An 18,648-nucleotide genomic window follows, 5' to 3' on the forward strand; every position below is an offset into this window, starting at 1 on the left:
CGGCGCCCATCTCCGCGCAGAGAGCGTCCCGGACTCAATCGCGCCTAGACCTAGAGCAGCCCGCCACTAACATTGATCTAGGCGGCGCGTTCAACTCCATCCTAGACAAGACGATCAGGCCAACAGGAACTGCTCGGAAGAACGCTTAGTTAGCGCTTATTCTATTCCTAGAAGGTGAAACATAAACCTCGGATAGAATCTTGCCTAGGACGTTGTTGTATGCAGATTTTCGAGTCTAGTTCTAGTCTCATTTTGACAACCGTTTCGAGTTGTTAGAGAAGAGAAGTGTTTTTTTTTTTTTTTTGTTTTTTGTTTTTTGTTTTTTATCGATGTCCATAAAAGCCCTAGATTTTCAGAAATGAAAAAACTGTTCCGCAAACTAACCTTGCGTTTAAAAATTGTTCCGCCTAACTCGACGAAAAATTATCTCGAGTTTTGCTGCACTTGTTCTGGTGCAGGGTTTCTCAACTTATTTATTGATTTCCAGGGTACTTACTTTCTGAGAACATAATATTTCTCTAAAACTTTTGATACTGTTATTCGGAAATTCTCTTATAATAGATAATTTACGGTATTGTTGCTTTAGCCCAAGAATCAGTTTAAACGAGTCGAAATTGGTAAATGAGAATCACCCTGTATTACCTGATTACTATCAATAAAGTCGAGAATCCAGATCGAGGTCTTGCATTAACGGAATTATAATAAATTACCTCGAATGTTCCGATTAAGGGGAAACGTCGCGATGCTCGAAACAGGTGCGCCTTGGTCCATAGAGGACCAGGCTGTCACCGTTGAGAGAGAGCTTTTCCGGTGCTTCGAAGAGTTCGATGTGCCTGCAGCATTGCACGGGAGTAAAGTGGGGGGGTGTTAAAAGAGAACGAGTGGGGGTGGTTTGTACGTTTGGCCACCTCCATCCCGTCGACCAACGCATCAGGACTTCAGTCAAACGGTAGAGGTTAGTCGCGTTTACGTGAGTTCCGCTGATAAGACGTCGATCAAAGGCCTCTATGTACCTCCCACCGCATCTTCGACACATCCGTACAACGTGTCAACATCTTTCAGCTTGTAAAGTTTCACCCCGCGGTTTACCGTATTTGAATATCCATCCAAGACGGAAGAATCACGCATGCGTAACTCCGCACGTTATCCCAACTTCTTTGACGTTACGCATTTCGAGTAATAGGGGGAAGCTCTTAACGGCACCCCCGCCCTGGTCAATTTCCATGTGACTTGATATATCTCTAAATTCAGATTTCGTAGAAAATTTATTGGAGTATTTTTGTTCAGAATTGCGTATAGAATGGGTTCAAATGACGACGTGAGTTTTTATGAAAATCCGTTCCAATCTTGAAATGAAGGTCTTGACGATACAGTTTGCACGTAACCAGAGAAATAAACATGGGTAGAAATTGTCTTAAACACTCCAATTACAACACAATTTTCATAACGTAAGCGGGATTAAATACATCGGTTTACTGCATCAGTCACTGACACCTATCTGTACAGTGAATGAACAATAAGATCGAAAGCACGCACCTCAAAGGGTTTGATTTTACCTATGCATATTATTATACCTGTTAATAATGTTGTAAGATTCTTCCCACCGATGTCCATTCCATTATTTACCTCCATCGATTGCAATTTGAAATTTTTCGTATTTTCATCCCGAGAATTCAACAAATAATACCGATAACAAATGAAGTAACTTTACCTATTACATTGTAATTACGGTAGGTTGAATCACGGCGGGAAATGTTCAACGTGTTGTAACAAGTGACAGTACCGAGGAGCTCCATCGCTGGTGTGTTTCCCTGTCCCTCAAAGTTTACCGCGACGTGGTAAAATTATCGTTTTGACATGAAGGGAATAATAATTGTGCGGCACCATTCGTTCGTAGAGTGGTGTTGTGTACAAATACTGTGTAAGTACCGACGCGTATACGGGGTGTAAAAAATATATACCTTGATAAACAAACGCACGCGCGTATTGTCATTCAATTCGTTGCATGTGGGTACGTGCATGCCATGCATGTACAGTTTTACACAAATACGTCTCGCGCGTTACGTTACGTCAGTCGCACCGAAGGATCCGCCAGCGTTGCTTGCTACATCGACGGATGACGCGCCTCTGCGATCAGGATCTCATGCCGTCAGAGGAGCCGCTTGCCTCGCGTACCGCCGCTCGTTAAATTTTAACAGCCATGCGGCTGCGGGAAGCCGCTCGGTAACGACCGATGACGTAAGAAAGAGCGGGTAATACCAGGATCGCAGAAACGCGCAGGGGTGACATCACCCCTCTTAACGGGGCGGTGAAGATCAATGATGCCCTTGTATTACGATTTGACGCGTCTGTGGTTTGCCTCCCTCACTCTCTTTCTTTGTCTCGCAGATACGTGTTATTATATTCAAACTCTTGAAATCCGGTGTGTACGTCAGGTGTGAAATTTTGCGAAATAATTTGAATGTTTTTTTTTTTTTTTGAATTCTATAAAATCTGTTGTATTCATTTGAAGTCTCGCAAATATTTTAAATCACATGCGGTGTTTTTTTTTCGTCCGATTTTAAACTGAATCGATTTAGATATAGCGTGTCTGTAAGTGATTTGGAAGAATCGTTTGAACTCTTTAAACTGCAATCTACTTTGCCGAGTTAATTTGATCTGCGTAACCTAAATGTTTCCCGCTGTTAACAAGCCTCTACAAATAAAAATCATATGCAGTGGAATGGATTACAGCTATAATGTTCAAACGTTTTTTAAAAACTTTTATAGATTGCGTTTAAATAAATATTTGGACAATGAATTATCCCACGAAAGAATGGTTGTCGTTTTCCTAACGCGTTACGTGGTCAACGTCACATCTCTTCCAGTAATCTCCCTCAGGTAGAAAACAAAAGATATTATCAATTCAAGTCTGATGCTATTGTTCGTGCACGATAAATTTCCGAAATTTAAAAATTATTTACAACCGTAAGCCAATTTATATCCAGCTATTTTCGAAATGAATTGAACTGAAAACGTATAATATTCGTGAAACGAATATTTGTATAACAATGTATTACATACACGAGAAATTTTATCGTCATTTAATTATTTCGAGAGATCGTAAATCATCCTTTCCGTGTAAACGATTTATAAAGATAATAACAAGAAGACTACACGAGGCTCAATTCTTATCACGATTCGATTCATCACCGAGTTAACGCTAATCTTGTAAGCGGGTAGCGCTTAAACTCTGTAAAAATATCCAATGATCGACTGTCGTTAATTAAAAACATGCTAAAAATAATATTCAAAGATTAAATTAATTATTTCAGGAATTTATTCGCTATGACTATCAGCCTCTGATTAATTGACACATTAAATATTCTACACATTTTTAAATGTCCAAAGCAAAAACACGCCGGCGTGATGACGTGGATAAATTACAAGTTCCTTGCCAGTTCTGTTACCCTGTTCTTCTCCTGTCTATTACGGTCACTTCCGCTCGTTATTATACGGTATAATTAATTGCCGCGTAAGGTTACGTGACTGTAATGGAATGGTTCGATCGTTGAACTGTTGTATGAAAAAAAACGATGCATGGTTTGTACCAATTATTGAGAATATTCGTTACGTGCATAACGTACCAGCGGGAAATCTTTCACCGACAACTCTCTCAATCCATTGCTGAGCCTCGGCTTCTTGGTCAGCCTCTCGCTTTCCAGCTACCTGAAAGAAAATCGTCAATTAATATTACGTACGTTATTTATAACCAGTAATATATGTATACGTCGGAATTCTTAGATCAATACAAATTTAGTTTTGATTAAAGTGCAGTGTGACATCGTTCGCGCAACATGCTTCAGGTTTTCGCGGCATTAACTTCACATAGGTATGTGTACCTGACTCCTGTGTCTACAGTAAAGTTGGATAATTTGTTATTTTTAACTTTGTTTCCACGAAAAAAGCCGCTAACTTCGTCGCTTACATCACTGCCGCTACGCAACGGCGATACGCCTGTCCGCTTTTCTCAACATTCTTGCCCAAGCACCCGTCATCGACGTAACAAAATTCTAGCGTATATCTTCGAAGACCCTAAGTGACGTTAATCGTGGTTCTTCCGATATCTCGGGCCTCATTCCAAACGACTTGATATTTTTTTAGTGATATTATCAGTTTCCGCAGAAACTTTCAAAAATTGCCTTAGCCGATGGTATTTCACATCGTCATGGCGGGGTATTGGTAAAAGTTTTCAACTAGCAATAATCGCACCTCGGTAGAACCTCATTGGTTACGATATCGCCACTGCGCAAAGCTGGGGACAATTTTGATGAGGCGGGTAGCGTTGAAGTCGAGGAGGAACTTTCATCGCGGGAAACTCACGAGCCGTATCGCCTCTAGCGGCGCTGCAGCGAATCACGCCAACAAATGCCGAGCGCCGATAAGTCTGCGTTTATGTATACCTATACACAGTATATGCCTATTTATGTGTGCAAGCTTTCCCGGCCTGAGAACGATCAATAGCTACGCTCAGCTGGCTTGCGGCACTCTTCTTCATTCACCGCATGGTCAATCGGTAACACGAGGTGCCGAATGATTGTCGCCGTTTTACATATTTATTAGCGTGAAAAAATAAATGGTACTTTTAATAGTGCGAAACGGCTGATGTAGCAGATGAAAAGGGGCTTTTCCCGATTCATTTCTCTCATCAATTGGATTGAAATCAATGCGTGCCGGAGTTAAAATGACTACCAGATCATTGTTGAACATTAGCGAAGTAATCGATAAAATCTTCGGTTCGATTTTGATCAATTTTCGGGAAATCATGGAGTACAATAACATTGAAATAACTTTTCAACAACAGCAGTTGCAATTTTCTATATGCGCGCTTACTGCTCTCTTTTTGAATAGCTTTGCAAAGCGCAATGAAAACAGTGGCTGGGCTCGATTTCGTGTCAAAAATACAAGTGACGCTGACTTGCAAAATACGATTTGTTGAACTTCCAAATTTTTTTACGAAGCGTTACATAAAAATAATTCATCGCGTGCAATAACGCAATTTTCAGTTTGCCAATAAAGTCACACACATGCCGCGACCGTCCAACTCGCGAAAAGTCTAGCATCGATTATGTTATACGTGTGTGAATTATTTTGCGCTAGGTTTTGCGCTCGTATAACGTCAATCGTAGGCGGCCGAATTTTGGCAGCTCACAGTGGCAAGCCGATTCGGTTTTTTACAAAACTACGAAATCAAGTGCCGTGTGCATAGAGCCGCATAAAATTTGCATCTTATGCAGATCACCGGTGCATTAAAAAATGGAAATTCAACGTGAACAGGTGATATTTTATCGTTGCCAAACTCTTCCGCTCAATTTTCCGATCTGTAAAATCTGCACGATTGGTCCAACTTTGACTAAACGACGTCTGCGAATGATTTGAATGAATTTGCTTCAGCTGTTCGGTTAATAAAAAAAAAAAATTAACAACTCATCCTCAATGAACTGATATTGGCAGCTGTGCTATTTATCAAAATTGAACAGACTACACGCTCGATCTATAAAAGAGTTGTAAACAAAACCGTTCGTTAATTCAATCCCTTCAAAAAAAACAAAAATATTCGACAATTTGACTTTACATCAATTGAAACTTGTATAATTCGTAAATTTTTAATGCATCGATAATGTGTTGTTTAATTGAATTGAATCCGATTACACTTCATCCGCATCTCTTTGTTTTTACTCAACCACGCGACGTTGTAATTAATTACATGTTGGATCCCGAAGAAAAGCTCGTGGTGTGAAATTTTTCGAAGATGCGAAGGTGGTTAATTAGAGACCGCGTGAGATGCAATGGGATAGTTTCTGATTGACAAAATCTATAATAGTCGGTGGCCTCATCTTTCCGAATGGCCACCGTCCAGAACCAACCGACGTAAACTTATCGGTGCTTGCATCTGGCCTCTTGTCGTCCGACTCCTTGGCGTCTCAGAAGTCTCTCTCCCTTCCTCTCTCTCTCTCACTCTCTCTCGATATACGCACCCAAATTACAAGTTACACTTATAACGCTTTCCGACACGAAGCGAGCAGCCTTATTTGTCTCCTAAACTTAAATCCCGAGTCTGCAACTCTTTCAAAATACTCCCACTTGTTGTTTGCGGGCATCTCGTATATACATGCCGAACTTCGAAAGCCGATCCCGACTTCGCCGGCATTGACAGAAGCCATTAGTTATGTAGAGAGGTGTGCTGGAAATCCGTGAAAGCTCGAAAACGAATGAAACCAAAGCAGAGAAACGACTTCCGAGAGTTCGAAAAGGATTGCTATATTTATACCAGAAAAATATTGCAGCTTTGGTTTTTCCGGTGAAAATCTACTTCCAAGATTTTCGTTAAAGACTGTATTTATGAAATTCATCATAATTTTCCGCATAAATTTCATGAAAATCAAGAAAGTTCATGAAAATACGACAATTTTCAAATTCGTCAAACAAGAATGTCGTTGATTAATACAAGTGACTTACTCTCTCTTTCTATGCATCACACTTCCTTCTCAGTCTTTGCACGTAACGATGCGAACGTTGTTTCATAAAGTCTACCGTACGCTATTTTAAGCCCTCTTACAAACATCGCTCTGTAGCTAATTTTGCTATAGGTTTAAACTTTTAACAAAAGTCAGCGCAGACTGAATGGCTCTATTTTTAAACCGTCTATTTTAAACAAAAAATAATGAATTGTTGTATATCGTACACGTATACAACAACAATTATCTTCTACCTCTTCATTTTATCTCTCGTTTCTTTTTCTTACACAAAATTAATTACCACAGTTCAATATTCAGATTCAATTCTCGCAATCGCGTATCTGGTTATAGTTATCGCCAAACGACCAGAACCCGACATCCATACCTTACAGATAATTGCATAACGTTACAAACACCGAACGAGAATAGAAACGTAGGTAATTGGACGACTGAAAACCGCTTGTATATCTAACACTGTCTACAGTTCATACAATGTGGGCAAAGACGAGAGCAATGTACTCCAAGTATTCCTGCAGACAGGTTATAGACACATTGCACGTGAATACCGAAAGACTTGATGGGTATAGTTCTTTTTCCGCAGGATCAATTTAAATTACACCTAGGATTAAAATTTGGCATTAAAAATAATTACAAAAAAAAAAGTTAACAAATCATAATTCAATTTTTCTAGAGTAGAATTGTTCGTTTGCAACATTTTCATTCCGTTTTTGTGTGAATGCTGAATACATTTTTCAACCGAACCGTGTACGGTTTAAAAAAATAGTTCAATCGATTTTCAAAACCGCTCGACAGAACTTTGACGAATTTATGTGACCAAAGTTTCGTTTTGCGAAATTCGGAAATTGATTCGAACGTTTCGTACTAAATCGCGACCTATTGTTTATAATAATAATTCGCGGTACGCAGCAATGTGGCAAAAAAAAAAAAAAAGAAACGGAGAACGGATCGTGGCGACAACATGTAAGTAAAAAATGAATCGCTGTTGAAATAATAAAAAAAAGCTGGGATGTCAAGGTGGTAGGACGCCGTCCGTGGACCAGGTGGGAGTATGGGAATACCCAACGGGCGCTGGGCCAAAATCTGGCCGCTTTCCCATCGCCGAATATCTGTGAGAGATGGATCCAGCGGAGGGGATGACGGCATATAGCGTCGCGACGCCCGGCGTCAAATTTAGTCTCTACTCTACCCGGCAACACCGTTCAAAAACTCACTTCTTCAATACATTTCCAACACCAGACACAAGACATCAGCAACATGCCGGTACGTTGATACAGTTTTTTTGAGTGCAATTTTTCACCCGATTTACAATCGATATTTAAATTAGAAATTCAAATCTTAGAGCTTTTCGGTGGAAAAAAACAAGCTGCTTCGATAATTGCGATTCTCAGTCGATGATTGAAATTTTTTCCATTAAGCATCAAGTGGTTTATATTTCATTTTGAATTCCAGATTGATGATTTACAATCGTTAGCATCTCCTTTTCTCTCATTCAATTCAAGCTCCGCATTGAAGAAATCAAACTTTCAAGTTTTTCGGTGAAAAAACAATCTGCTTTGATACATGCGAGTTTCAATCGTTCACTAAAATTTTTTTCACGAAGCACGAAGTACTTTTTTTTATGACCTTGAAGGTACGAATATCGATCGTCCGATAAATTATCGAACAGTTACGTATTCTACGATACCGTAATAATGTTTTTGACATTTTTTTTTTTTTCGAAATCTCATTTAACGTGTTTGTTTATTTGTTTTTCTTCTATTTTACGTTTTCTGAATAGCCATCCCGCTTTTACGCAAACATTTGAGAGTCCGTTCAACGGCCCGATGTCATTCTAAACGCAAAGATCACACACTCGTACAACTTTGACTTAAACTTTGAATGGTAATATCTGGAGAAGGATAAAAACAAAATCGCATTTATTAAGGAGCAGATTATCGTCCGTCAGATACGTGTAATTTTTATTCATCCAGCGTGAAAAGTTCTTACCGCAATGATATCAAATATTCAAGGAGTGGTTTTTATTTTTTCAGCGCAAGTTTTTAAACTGACAGTATTTCCAGTAAATCTTTTATTTATACCGTACGCCTGTAATCTCGGTATTTTGAGAGCGGTTGAAAGCGATAAATTTCCGATACACGAATACTTTCTAATACAAGATACGTATCATGTACGATTCATGCGAAAACGCAAGTCGTGTGCAAAATTACACCTCATTGACTTTGATGTAAGCTTAGAAATTGTATGATCGTGTTTTATACACATAATTGTATGTGAATTATTAATGTAAAACACCCATAATTACGAATCGCTATAACGTAAAATTTTGGGGAAAATCAAGTAAAAGAGAAAAATCATCGGGGCGGTAAATAAATTGACAAACCAATTGATAGATGTTACGTAAAAAATGATCACGATCAAGAATAAGTTTATACGATCTGTTCTATTCATTTTGAAATTTTGCTCATCTCCGGCTGTTATTCTGGCACGGCTTATGGAAACGGATTATCCCTACGAAAATAGAACTTAGTATACGAGAGTGATAAGATCTTTCAGGCAAATTTATCTACCGGTCCTTAAGTCTCTGAACAGCTGGCGAAATTGATCTCGTAGAAATTTCCTGCGGTAACAAATTTATCAAGTAAATCTTTGTCACTTTTTTTTATAATTTTCGATCATCGATATGTTGTCCGCGGCGCGCGCATCGATCGCAAAAAAAAAGCAAATTTTCTCGTTCACATAGAGCGAAGGAAAAAGAAAATGATCGAGAAATGTTTATAAAGAGACACGCGTGAATAATGGAACGTAAATTTTTGAGGACCCTTCTTTTGAACTCCTACCGATTATCGTATTATGTTATACGATCTGCAGAAGTTTGGCAGCGCGGAAAACGAGGCGTGCAATAAAAATCTCTGTTACAACATCGTCGGAGTTGAACGCGAGTTGTTGCAGGTGTTGGACTTGACTCGGGGCCAAATTTTCCACTGGAACAACACAAGCTTGCACTGTTACCGCGGATCGTCGCGTCGTTATAACGTTGATCCGAAGTTCTGCAAATTATTATACAGTATGCGGTAATTTCATGCTAGATGTAAGTTCTCAATTACAGGTGATAACGATTTTTAAAAACCCGTACAACCAGTGTGGAGTTTCAAATTTCGGTGGAAATTTTCATTTATCAAGTACGCAGTAACTTGACAGTTATTTACCGAAGTTAAAAATGAATTTTCTTCATCGCGAAAAATCACAAATTACTTATTGTCAGTACAAAGAATTGAAAAACGGATTTGCTTAGATTTGTTATTTAATTCAATTGTTTCTTCTTTGTAATCGAATGTTGGAAAGGATCGTTTTTCTCGCGCGAAAGTTACGCAAATTTATAACTAATATAACGTAATAACTACGCCAGAGTTCTCCTCAAGAGTTTTATTTCAATGCAGACCTGCAGCCGCAGACTCGCGTATAAAAGCCCAGCATCAGTATCCGTGGTGCATCTTTTTTTCTTTCTCTTTTTTTACTCACTCTCTTAATACCGGATCCAAAAATAATACCCGGAGATAAATGAACGGCATGCTTACAATGTTACAGCTGCAACGAATGGCGTCGCGACGTTTGTCAAACTAGATCTGTAATACTGCACTATTTGTGTAGGATTTTACTCGAGCCGCTCGTATTTTTAACTGCACGCGTGTAAACCGGATGCGGGAGGATTCGAGAACGTCTTTCCTCGAATTAGAATAGCGGATAAAACTTGTTACGACTTCCTCGGTAATTTTTTTTCTTCTTCTCTTTTATAAACTTCTAGTCATTCCTCCCATCTTTTATCCACGAGATCTATTAATCAAAGAACGACCTGTATACCCGTGCACGTATACACGTTTTGAAAATGGCCGAAAGTCGTGACGTTGGTAAATTCTGCCTGTGATCCAGAGTTGTAAATAAGGTAAAAGAGATCGAAACCTCGCCTGTATTCGCTATAAGTTTAATGCAAATCTCCGATGTTCGAGGACTGACGTCTTTTATACGCGTACATAGGCTAAGAAAAACATAGATGTATAAATGTACATATGTGCCGAATGTATATGGAACGCGTGCGAGAAATCGAACGTATAAATTATAGATTTATACACCGTACCGCGGGCTATAAATAAGAATTTATCGCTGCGCGAAGCTCAAGGTGGCCTCGACGATTCGCGTGTGCAAAATAGGGTATGTAACGGTACTAGATTTTGCAATAGTCATAGAGAACATCAGACTTGGCTGACAATTCTGGCAGAATTTTCATACCGCGTAAACGCAGCGTGATTAACGATTTGGATACGGACGATATTTGATATCGTCTCCTTTTTCGTGCCGGTTGCAGTTGGCCAAAAATCGATACTTTTTATTTGTTTTACAATTACGAGGCGCGGAAGTCGGATATGGAAAATAATGGAACTGCGAAGAAAGATCGCTTTGAAATTACTAAATATTTAATTACCGAAACGGGTTTTCTTTTCTTTCGGTACTCAATTCGACATTGCGATTTCTGCATCGCGATCAACAGCGTTGCAATGTTGTAAAATTCAATGTTTCAAGATTCCGAAATTTGGAAATTATTTCGTTAAATTTGTAGGAAATAGTCTTCAGAACGAACGAGCGAGTCATCGTAGAATAAAGTCGAACCAATCTACCATATGTTTGATCATTTTTAAGCGATTTGAAATAAAGCAAACAAAGCACGTATTTAAACTTTCGTTCATAACTCGAGTAATTTCATTTTTATTCATTTTTTACGAGACTATATTTTCTCGTATAATTTGATAAATACTCCGATAACATTAACGTAAAGCATCGGTATTCGGCCAAGCAAGATCCTCGTAATACCGGAGTGCATGGTAACCCAACACCCTCGGCTGTGCGTATATTAAAAGCTGCGTGTTTCCTGCGATCTATTCCGGGGGCGGACACTTTTAAACCAGAAGTTGATGGTGTATTACAAACACGCTGCAGGCGGGGTGAAAATGCTTCGCCCGGGAAGATAGATTTACGATTATTTCAGTGCAAGCTGCAAGCTGCGGTAGAATATAATCATTCACGCGGGAGTATTAATTATTCGATATTTGTTTTGTCTTTAGCCCCGCAACAAGGAACAGGAAGCCGAGATTCTAGCGTGGATCGAAGCTGTGATCGGAGAAAAACTTCCGCCGGGAAATTACGAGGACATCCTTAAGGACGGCGTTATTCTTTGCAATTTAATAAACAAACTCGCTCCTGGTTCGGTGAAGAAAATTCAGACCAAGGGAACGAACTTCCAGCTTATGGAAAATGTCCAGAGGTTCGTATCAAGGAAATCGGGCAGCGACCGCTTTTCTCAGGCAGAAATTTAAACAAAGAAGTTACGACCACGAGCAAAAAGAAAAAAACTTAATAAAATAAAATATTGCAAAACGGTAGTTAAAAACTGAATTCAATCAAGTTTAATTTCAACTCACGATGAATGAAAAAAATGATTGACTGATTGATCGCACAGCACTAATTTCATCTCACGTTGATTGATCGTCAATTGAAATTCTATTCCAGAGATATTGCTCTGAGTAAATTAAACTTGACTGACTTCAGTTATGCATGAGTAAATTTAATTTTCAACTTCGTTTTTTTGTTTTTTTTTTTTGGACTTGGTACTTCTTCGTTTAAACTTGTGCATGAAAATGCGAAACGCAATTAATCGATTAACCGCACAGCACTAATTGCATCGCGTACATCGTTAAATGGTGATAACATAATCTTTCATCGCTCAAACTTAAAGTTTTCACGTAAATTATTATATTTCGATGCAAATTTTAATCAACCGACAGGTTCCAAGCCGCAATCAAAGCCTACGGCGTACCGCAGGAGGAAATTTTCCAAACCGCCGATTTATTCGAGAGGCGTAACATCGCTCAGGTTACGTTGTGCCTTTACGCTCTCGGCAGAATCGTGAGTATCCGTTGTAAAATAATTAGAATAATGTGTTAAAAAAATAGCTCAACGATAATGGGTGTAATTACATGACACAGACACTGAGAGAAATTTCTACAGTCGCGATTCACGCGATACATTCCTTAACTATTTTCATTTCTTAACATAATCGAAAAGTGTTATATAGTTCTGGATAAATAATGTAAATAGATAGTCTTACGGTATGTGTTACTATTATTTCCGACTACGCTCACTTTTACGGACATTTTCTTTCGACTATTGCAATAATTTGATCGATTGTTGCAACAATAAATTAATTTTACCCCCCAAATTTCACTATTTTAGATTGAAAACCGAGCAAATCCGAGGGGGGTGAGATTTTATTCTAAAAGATCGGTGAAGAGCTTGCTTATATTTTGAAATATTATATTTCTATATATTTTCTGTACACTGAGAAAAATTTCATTTTTCATAGTAACTAGAAAAATTCAGTAAAACAGATATCGTTAAAAAAAACTGTTTGAATATTGTTAGAATTACTAAAAACGAGGTACGCCTAACCATTTTGCGCTATCGTCGATCCTCTTTTGGTTATTGCAACGCAAAATCAGTTTGTGAGGTTTACTCGACTTTTTTAGTTAAACGAGTATTTAGCGTCAATTTATCGTTGCACGAGCATTAAATTTTTGCAACAGTTGTAAGAAAATATAGCAACAGCGATCGTAATCAGAAAGAATAGTAACGGATACTAGACTTTTTGGTAACAGCTGGAAAACTAATTTTCATTTTCTATCTAGAACAATATTTTTCGATTGTGGTAAAAAATGAAAATAGTTAAGGACTGAGCTGTAACCGGAACTAATAATTTCTGTCAGTGTAAGGTATCCTAGTTTTTTACTTAAAAAAAATTCTAGAGTTCCCTAGGGCGCATATTCGTCTGAAGAAAATTTAGTTTACCGAAGAATCGGATTTAATATTGCCATGATCATAAAACGTCCTGTCGACAATCATAATCATACTATAAATTACAGTCACTAAACACCACGTTTCTTTGTAATTTCAAAAATCTCAATTTAACTCAAAACATTTCTATCACGTATTGATAACTGAATGAATTATTTATTTATTTTTTTTTTTCTTCTTCTCATATCAATGGAAAATTGATATAAACTTCGTTGTTTACATCGTCAGACGCAAAAGCATCCCGAATACAATGGCCCAAGACTTGGACCAAAAATGGCAGAGAAGAACGAGAGAGAATTTACGGAAGCTCAGCTTCGCGCCAGCGAAGGACAAGTCAATTTACAGATGGGTTACAACAAGGGAGCGAGTCAGAGCGGACACGGCGGTTTCGGCAACACCAGGCACATGTAAATTAAACCTACACACACTTACACACTTACACACACACACACACATACACGCAAACAGAAACACACACACGCGCGTTCGCGCGCATGGATAAAATTTATAGATAAATATGTAATATGTAAATGTGTCTGCGCGTATAATGCGGATGTAATTATAATATCATTATGTACAGTCGTTGAAAAAATTTCATCATCAAGATTGATTGTAACGGCATTATTTACGAATAGACAATAATAATGGGTATAACATATTGGGGGATCGGTGACAGTTTGAAAATTCCGTTATACGGTAATTACAATTACTATACTGTATTGTTTTAAAAAATGATATTGAAACTATTGTTTGATATCACGTACATGTTGAATTTCTTGACATACATAATTGAATTCATGAATTGCTTTTAACTTTCAGTGAGAAAAAAAAAATATATATATATATATATATATACATGTATAATATAGTTTGTTGAAAAATTAGGAAAAAGATCGTTTTACTCTGTTGAAAAGATTAAATTAATAAATAAACCAAACGGACAAACAAATGTTCTATATACGTACACACATGTATACGTTACATACATTACACTTAACACTTGAATGATATTCATACACCAAAGAGACTCACACATATCCTAGTCATACACACACACACACACGCGCGCGCGCACACACACATACACACGCACACACACCCACACACACACACATTTATGCACAAGAAAAAAAAACAGAAAAAGAAGAAGAAGCAGCAAACAATCTGCAGGTTTTCCAATTTTCATCGTATCCCGTTTACCGAATATCATAGAATTTCACTCACGATCAGCGACATTGTGAATTGCATTTCGCTAATTTGCAATTCTTCGGAATCATCCGTTCTACTGTGAATAATTTGCAAAACACCCTAATTCAAATGTTTCACAGTATAATTCGCATTATACCTTTACAAGTAATAATATATATATATTATATATACATATACACATAAGCATATTAACACTTATATATGATGAAACACTTATTTTCCTCAACTGACGAAATTACGCTATACATACATGCATACAGACACACACACACACACATACATATATATATATACATACATGCACACATAATCGTAGGTAAACTAAAACTCACGTTATACTGTTTTTATTCATTATACATGAAAAATTCACTTCATTATTACATATAGTATATATATATATTTATTTGTTCATTTGTGGAAAGATAATAATAATAATAATAATACTATTTAATTATATATTCTACAGTAAATTTCTCTACATCCACACCATACACTGTTTATTTACTTTTCTTTATTATTATTTCCTTGCGCAAAACTATATACGAGATACATTTTAAACACTGAAAACACTCAAACACTTCGTATATACGTATAATAACCGAATAATATGAACAATAATTCGGAAACATTAAAATCGTGATTTTGAACGAAAAAAAAAATTTCACGTCAAGTGCGAAAAACTTGCACATTGTAAACACTCGACAATACATCAATTTACACAAAAAACACGAACGCGTTGAACTTTATACGTATTATACGTACAACGTATCGGAACTACACTCACTAAACACTTTAAATCAATTTACTAGGTGAATATAATTGTAATTTAAGCGAACAATTTATACCTTACAACGTGCAAGAAAAATTTATCAATTTTTTCTTTTACACGTAATTACTGCACTTACTCGTACATATTACACGTAACACAGAGTTACTTAACAACAAAAACACACACACACACAAACGCACACAACACTTGTTCACTTTTGCAGGTTTAGCTTGTCACGAAAAAAAAAAAAAAAAAAAATAAAATGGTTCGAATCGCTTTCTATTATTCAACTGCAGTGCTTTAGTTGCCTGACCATTTTTGAATTGGCGGAATTTTTTTTTTTTTTTTAATTTACTTTAAAATATAGTGCTGAATTACAAGAACAAATAACAAACTTGGCGGGCTAAAACCTTCTCAATTACACACATGACACGTAAACACTTTTACACATTTCCACACACGCATACACACAATACACGCGTACACGAAAACACTAATTACACTGCAATATTGTAATTCAATGTAAAACGTAACGGACAACAAAGTTTGCAAAATCGAGCCAACGCATGAAAAATTCAGTACCTACTTGGTTTGAATATGTAAAGTTAAAAAGTCGCGTTTTTTATGCGTGGCTAGAATTCGCGCGAGATATATTTTTTCAAACCCTGCAGATTCACGGAAAGTTTGGAAGTTACCATTATAATATGAAATTGTGAAATAATAAACCGATGTTTGAAAATTACAAATACAAGCTAATGATTTCCAGCGCTTCGATGATGCATGAATTAAATTTGCATATAATTTCGCATACATGTTTAAAATTGTAACGACGATCCGAATCTCACACATATAATAGGTACAGCGATATCTGAATCGAAATTGCTTAATCATTTTTACGATATTTTAATAATCAAGAGAATTACGTGGACTATAATAGTAAATTGTTATTTGCTTTGTATCGCAAATTTATTATACTCGTTAATAAAAAAAAATACAGCACTGCTATTTTCTACTATACATATCGTATACACGTATAACGTTTTTACTCATACCTTCAAAATATATTCGTCATACGATTAAGAAGGTGGAAATATTAAAGGTAAGTGAAAATAGTTGAAAAAAAAATTTTTAGTTCCGGTTACCGCTCAGTCCTTAACTACTTTCATTTCTTGAATGACTGAAAATTACGTGGATATAGAGCGAGAGAAGGAATTCGAGGAATTTCAAGGAAGATTGATTCAAATCGTATCTCTAATACCACGAAAACTTTCCACAACCACACGGAAATTATAGAGTTGTTGATAATTAATTCACTCAGTTTTGGTGGCGTTTGGCCAAGAATTTTGAAGAAGACGCATCTAGTCTTGGCAATTCGTGGAAGAGAATGTTGCAATGTGAAAGCATCTTGTGACTCAATTCTCACCCGGCTGTGTTGCAGGTATAAATTTAATAATAATTTGCAAAGAATAATACATTTTCACTCCTTTTCTTAAAAATCCAACGTCTAATAATTTTTTTTACTCTGATTGCTTGTCGCTGTCGGGGGAATTTAAAAATGGAAAAATCACCGATTGTTTATATAGAATAAACGAATACTTTGTAATCGATTCGTTTTTTTTTTTTTTTTTTTTCATTTCTTTCCCTCGATTTCCGGCAAATGTCCTGAACGTTCTGCGTCTATACAACGATTAATTTCTAATACCTATAATGTATCAAAGCTTCGTCGGTTTGAAATAAGCGCAGTAATAACTTTTCGCCTCGATTTTTTCTGTTATATAATATAAGGGAATAAAAAGCGACAATTTTCATTTTTCATCTTTTATATACCTACACTAAATGATGAAATTGTAAAAAAATAAAACTCGCTGTTCTTTTCAAAGTGTTACGTATAATTAAACCAAGAGTAAAATGTGTACACACGGCTTATACCTGGATTCATATTGCTTGGAGGGATTTTCTGGCGCGTATTTTTACCTTTTAATTGGAATTTCATATTTATCTTGGCACAATACGTTACGTTGTACACGAATAGCGTTTCGTTATTTCTGGATGCGAATAACTCCTCATGACTAGCATCGCGCATACTTTATTGACTTTTCGCAAATCTACACGGAATTTGAAAGTAAATTAGTCCGAGCAAACGCGTTCATCCGACGGAAGCGAAAAAAGAATTGCTATTCAAATTTTTCAAAGAGAAGACATTTTTGTTACTTGATATGTACCTAATTTCACCCATATTAAAGTTTTTCGTGTCAATTTCCCATACGTATACATCCATACATACATATATGTATATATATATATATATATCATTTCTTCATTTATATATGTATATATATATGTATTACAACAGGGGAAAATGAGAAATTACTCACACGCGTTAGAATATGCCGTTCTAAAATTAGCAACTCGAGGAAAGAAAAGCCGCGAAAATAATTTAGACTCGTTTAACTGAGTCACTCCCTGAAATAGAACCACCCATTGCGTTCCGCCAGCTATATATTACCAATATATGTATACCTTTGCTAACGTATGTAAGAAAAGTAAACGTCAAAATAACCACAATACGTCACAAGGAATTCTTTTTACACTTATATTCCGTTAAAAATGAGATAGGCACGTATCGTCGCAACCGTTATGAAATTCAATTTTTTTTTTTTTTTTTACCTATGTACCGAGTGTTTTTTGTTTTCCACAAATTTTTAAATAAACTCATTTTCGTTATCAGTTAATGTATGAAATTTTTCTTTTTTTTCATCATATAATTGGCAAAACGCGTGGATTCTGTTTACTCTACATTCGTATCTGTACAGGATCACTGCAGAATATTAGATATATGTATAATATTTTGGTTAGCACGTATTGTGAAAACATCAAGACAGTTCTGGGTCAGATGCGGTATACTTAGAATCACGAACGTGACCTGAATCTGGGCTTCACGTTGTACAAAAAATTAAAGAATAAAATCACGAATTGCAGTCGAGGTTCCTCGAGGAAACAATAATTGAGTATATGTCAGACTGTTCGCTCTACACGCGTCAAAACCCAACGGAAGCTGAAAATGATCAGACACGAGTTGATCGATTAAATTCAACATCGAAGGAAAATTTAGCAGGTAAAGAGAGTACAAAACAACTCTGAACTTGCATACTGACGGTTACAACCAACTTCAATGTGTATTTTCTCCCACTTCAACGAATTTAGGATCATTTCGTAACCCGTCGAAACTCACATTGCTTCATTTTCCTGTTG

At 36.8% G+C, this 18,648-nt stretch overlaps 2 protein-coding genes and 1 non-coding gene across 4 annotated transcripts in view; 1 reads left to right on the forward strand and 2 right to left on the reverse strand.

Annotated features, from left to right (window-relative positions):
- The window catches only part of LOC124179835 (muscle-specific protein 20-like), a 31,634-nt gene that overhangs the window by 11,612 nt on the left and 1,374 nt on the right, over window positions 1–18,648 (reverse strand). For both annotated transcript variants that reach the window (XM_046564636.1, XM_046564635.1), the window contains exon 2: window positions 3,627–3,708. In XM_046564636.1, coding sequence (XP_046420592.1) covers window positions 3,627–3,708 — 82 coding nt within the window. The remainder of the gene's footprint in view (window positions 1–3,626; window positions 3,709–18,648) is intronic.
- Window positions 4,156–4,296, reverse strand: LOC124181763. The gene has a single exon (XR_006870568.1). It is a non-coding gene; the product is annotated as a U4 spliceosomal RNA (small nuclear RNA).
- On the forward strand, window positions 7,622–14,543 carry LOC124179837 (myophilin). The gene is made up of 4 exons (XM_046564639.1): window positions 7,622–7,778; window positions 11,633–11,832; window positions 12,353–12,473; window positions 13,647–14,543. The coding sequence occupies exons 1-4, from the start codon at window positions 7,773–7,775 to the stop codon at window positions 13,827–13,829; spliced, it is 510 nt and encodes a 169-aa protein (XP_046420595.1). The 5' UTR covers window positions 7,622–7,772; the 3' UTR covers window positions 13,830–14,543.

Source organism: Neodiprion fabricii, chromosome 4, assembly GCF_021155785.1.
Source record: "Neodiprion fabricii isolate iyNeoFabr1 chromosome 4, iyNeoFabr1.1, whole genome shotgun sequence".
NCBI lineage: Eukaryota > Metazoa > Arthropoda > Insecta > Hymenoptera > Diprionidae > Neodiprion > Neodiprion fabricii.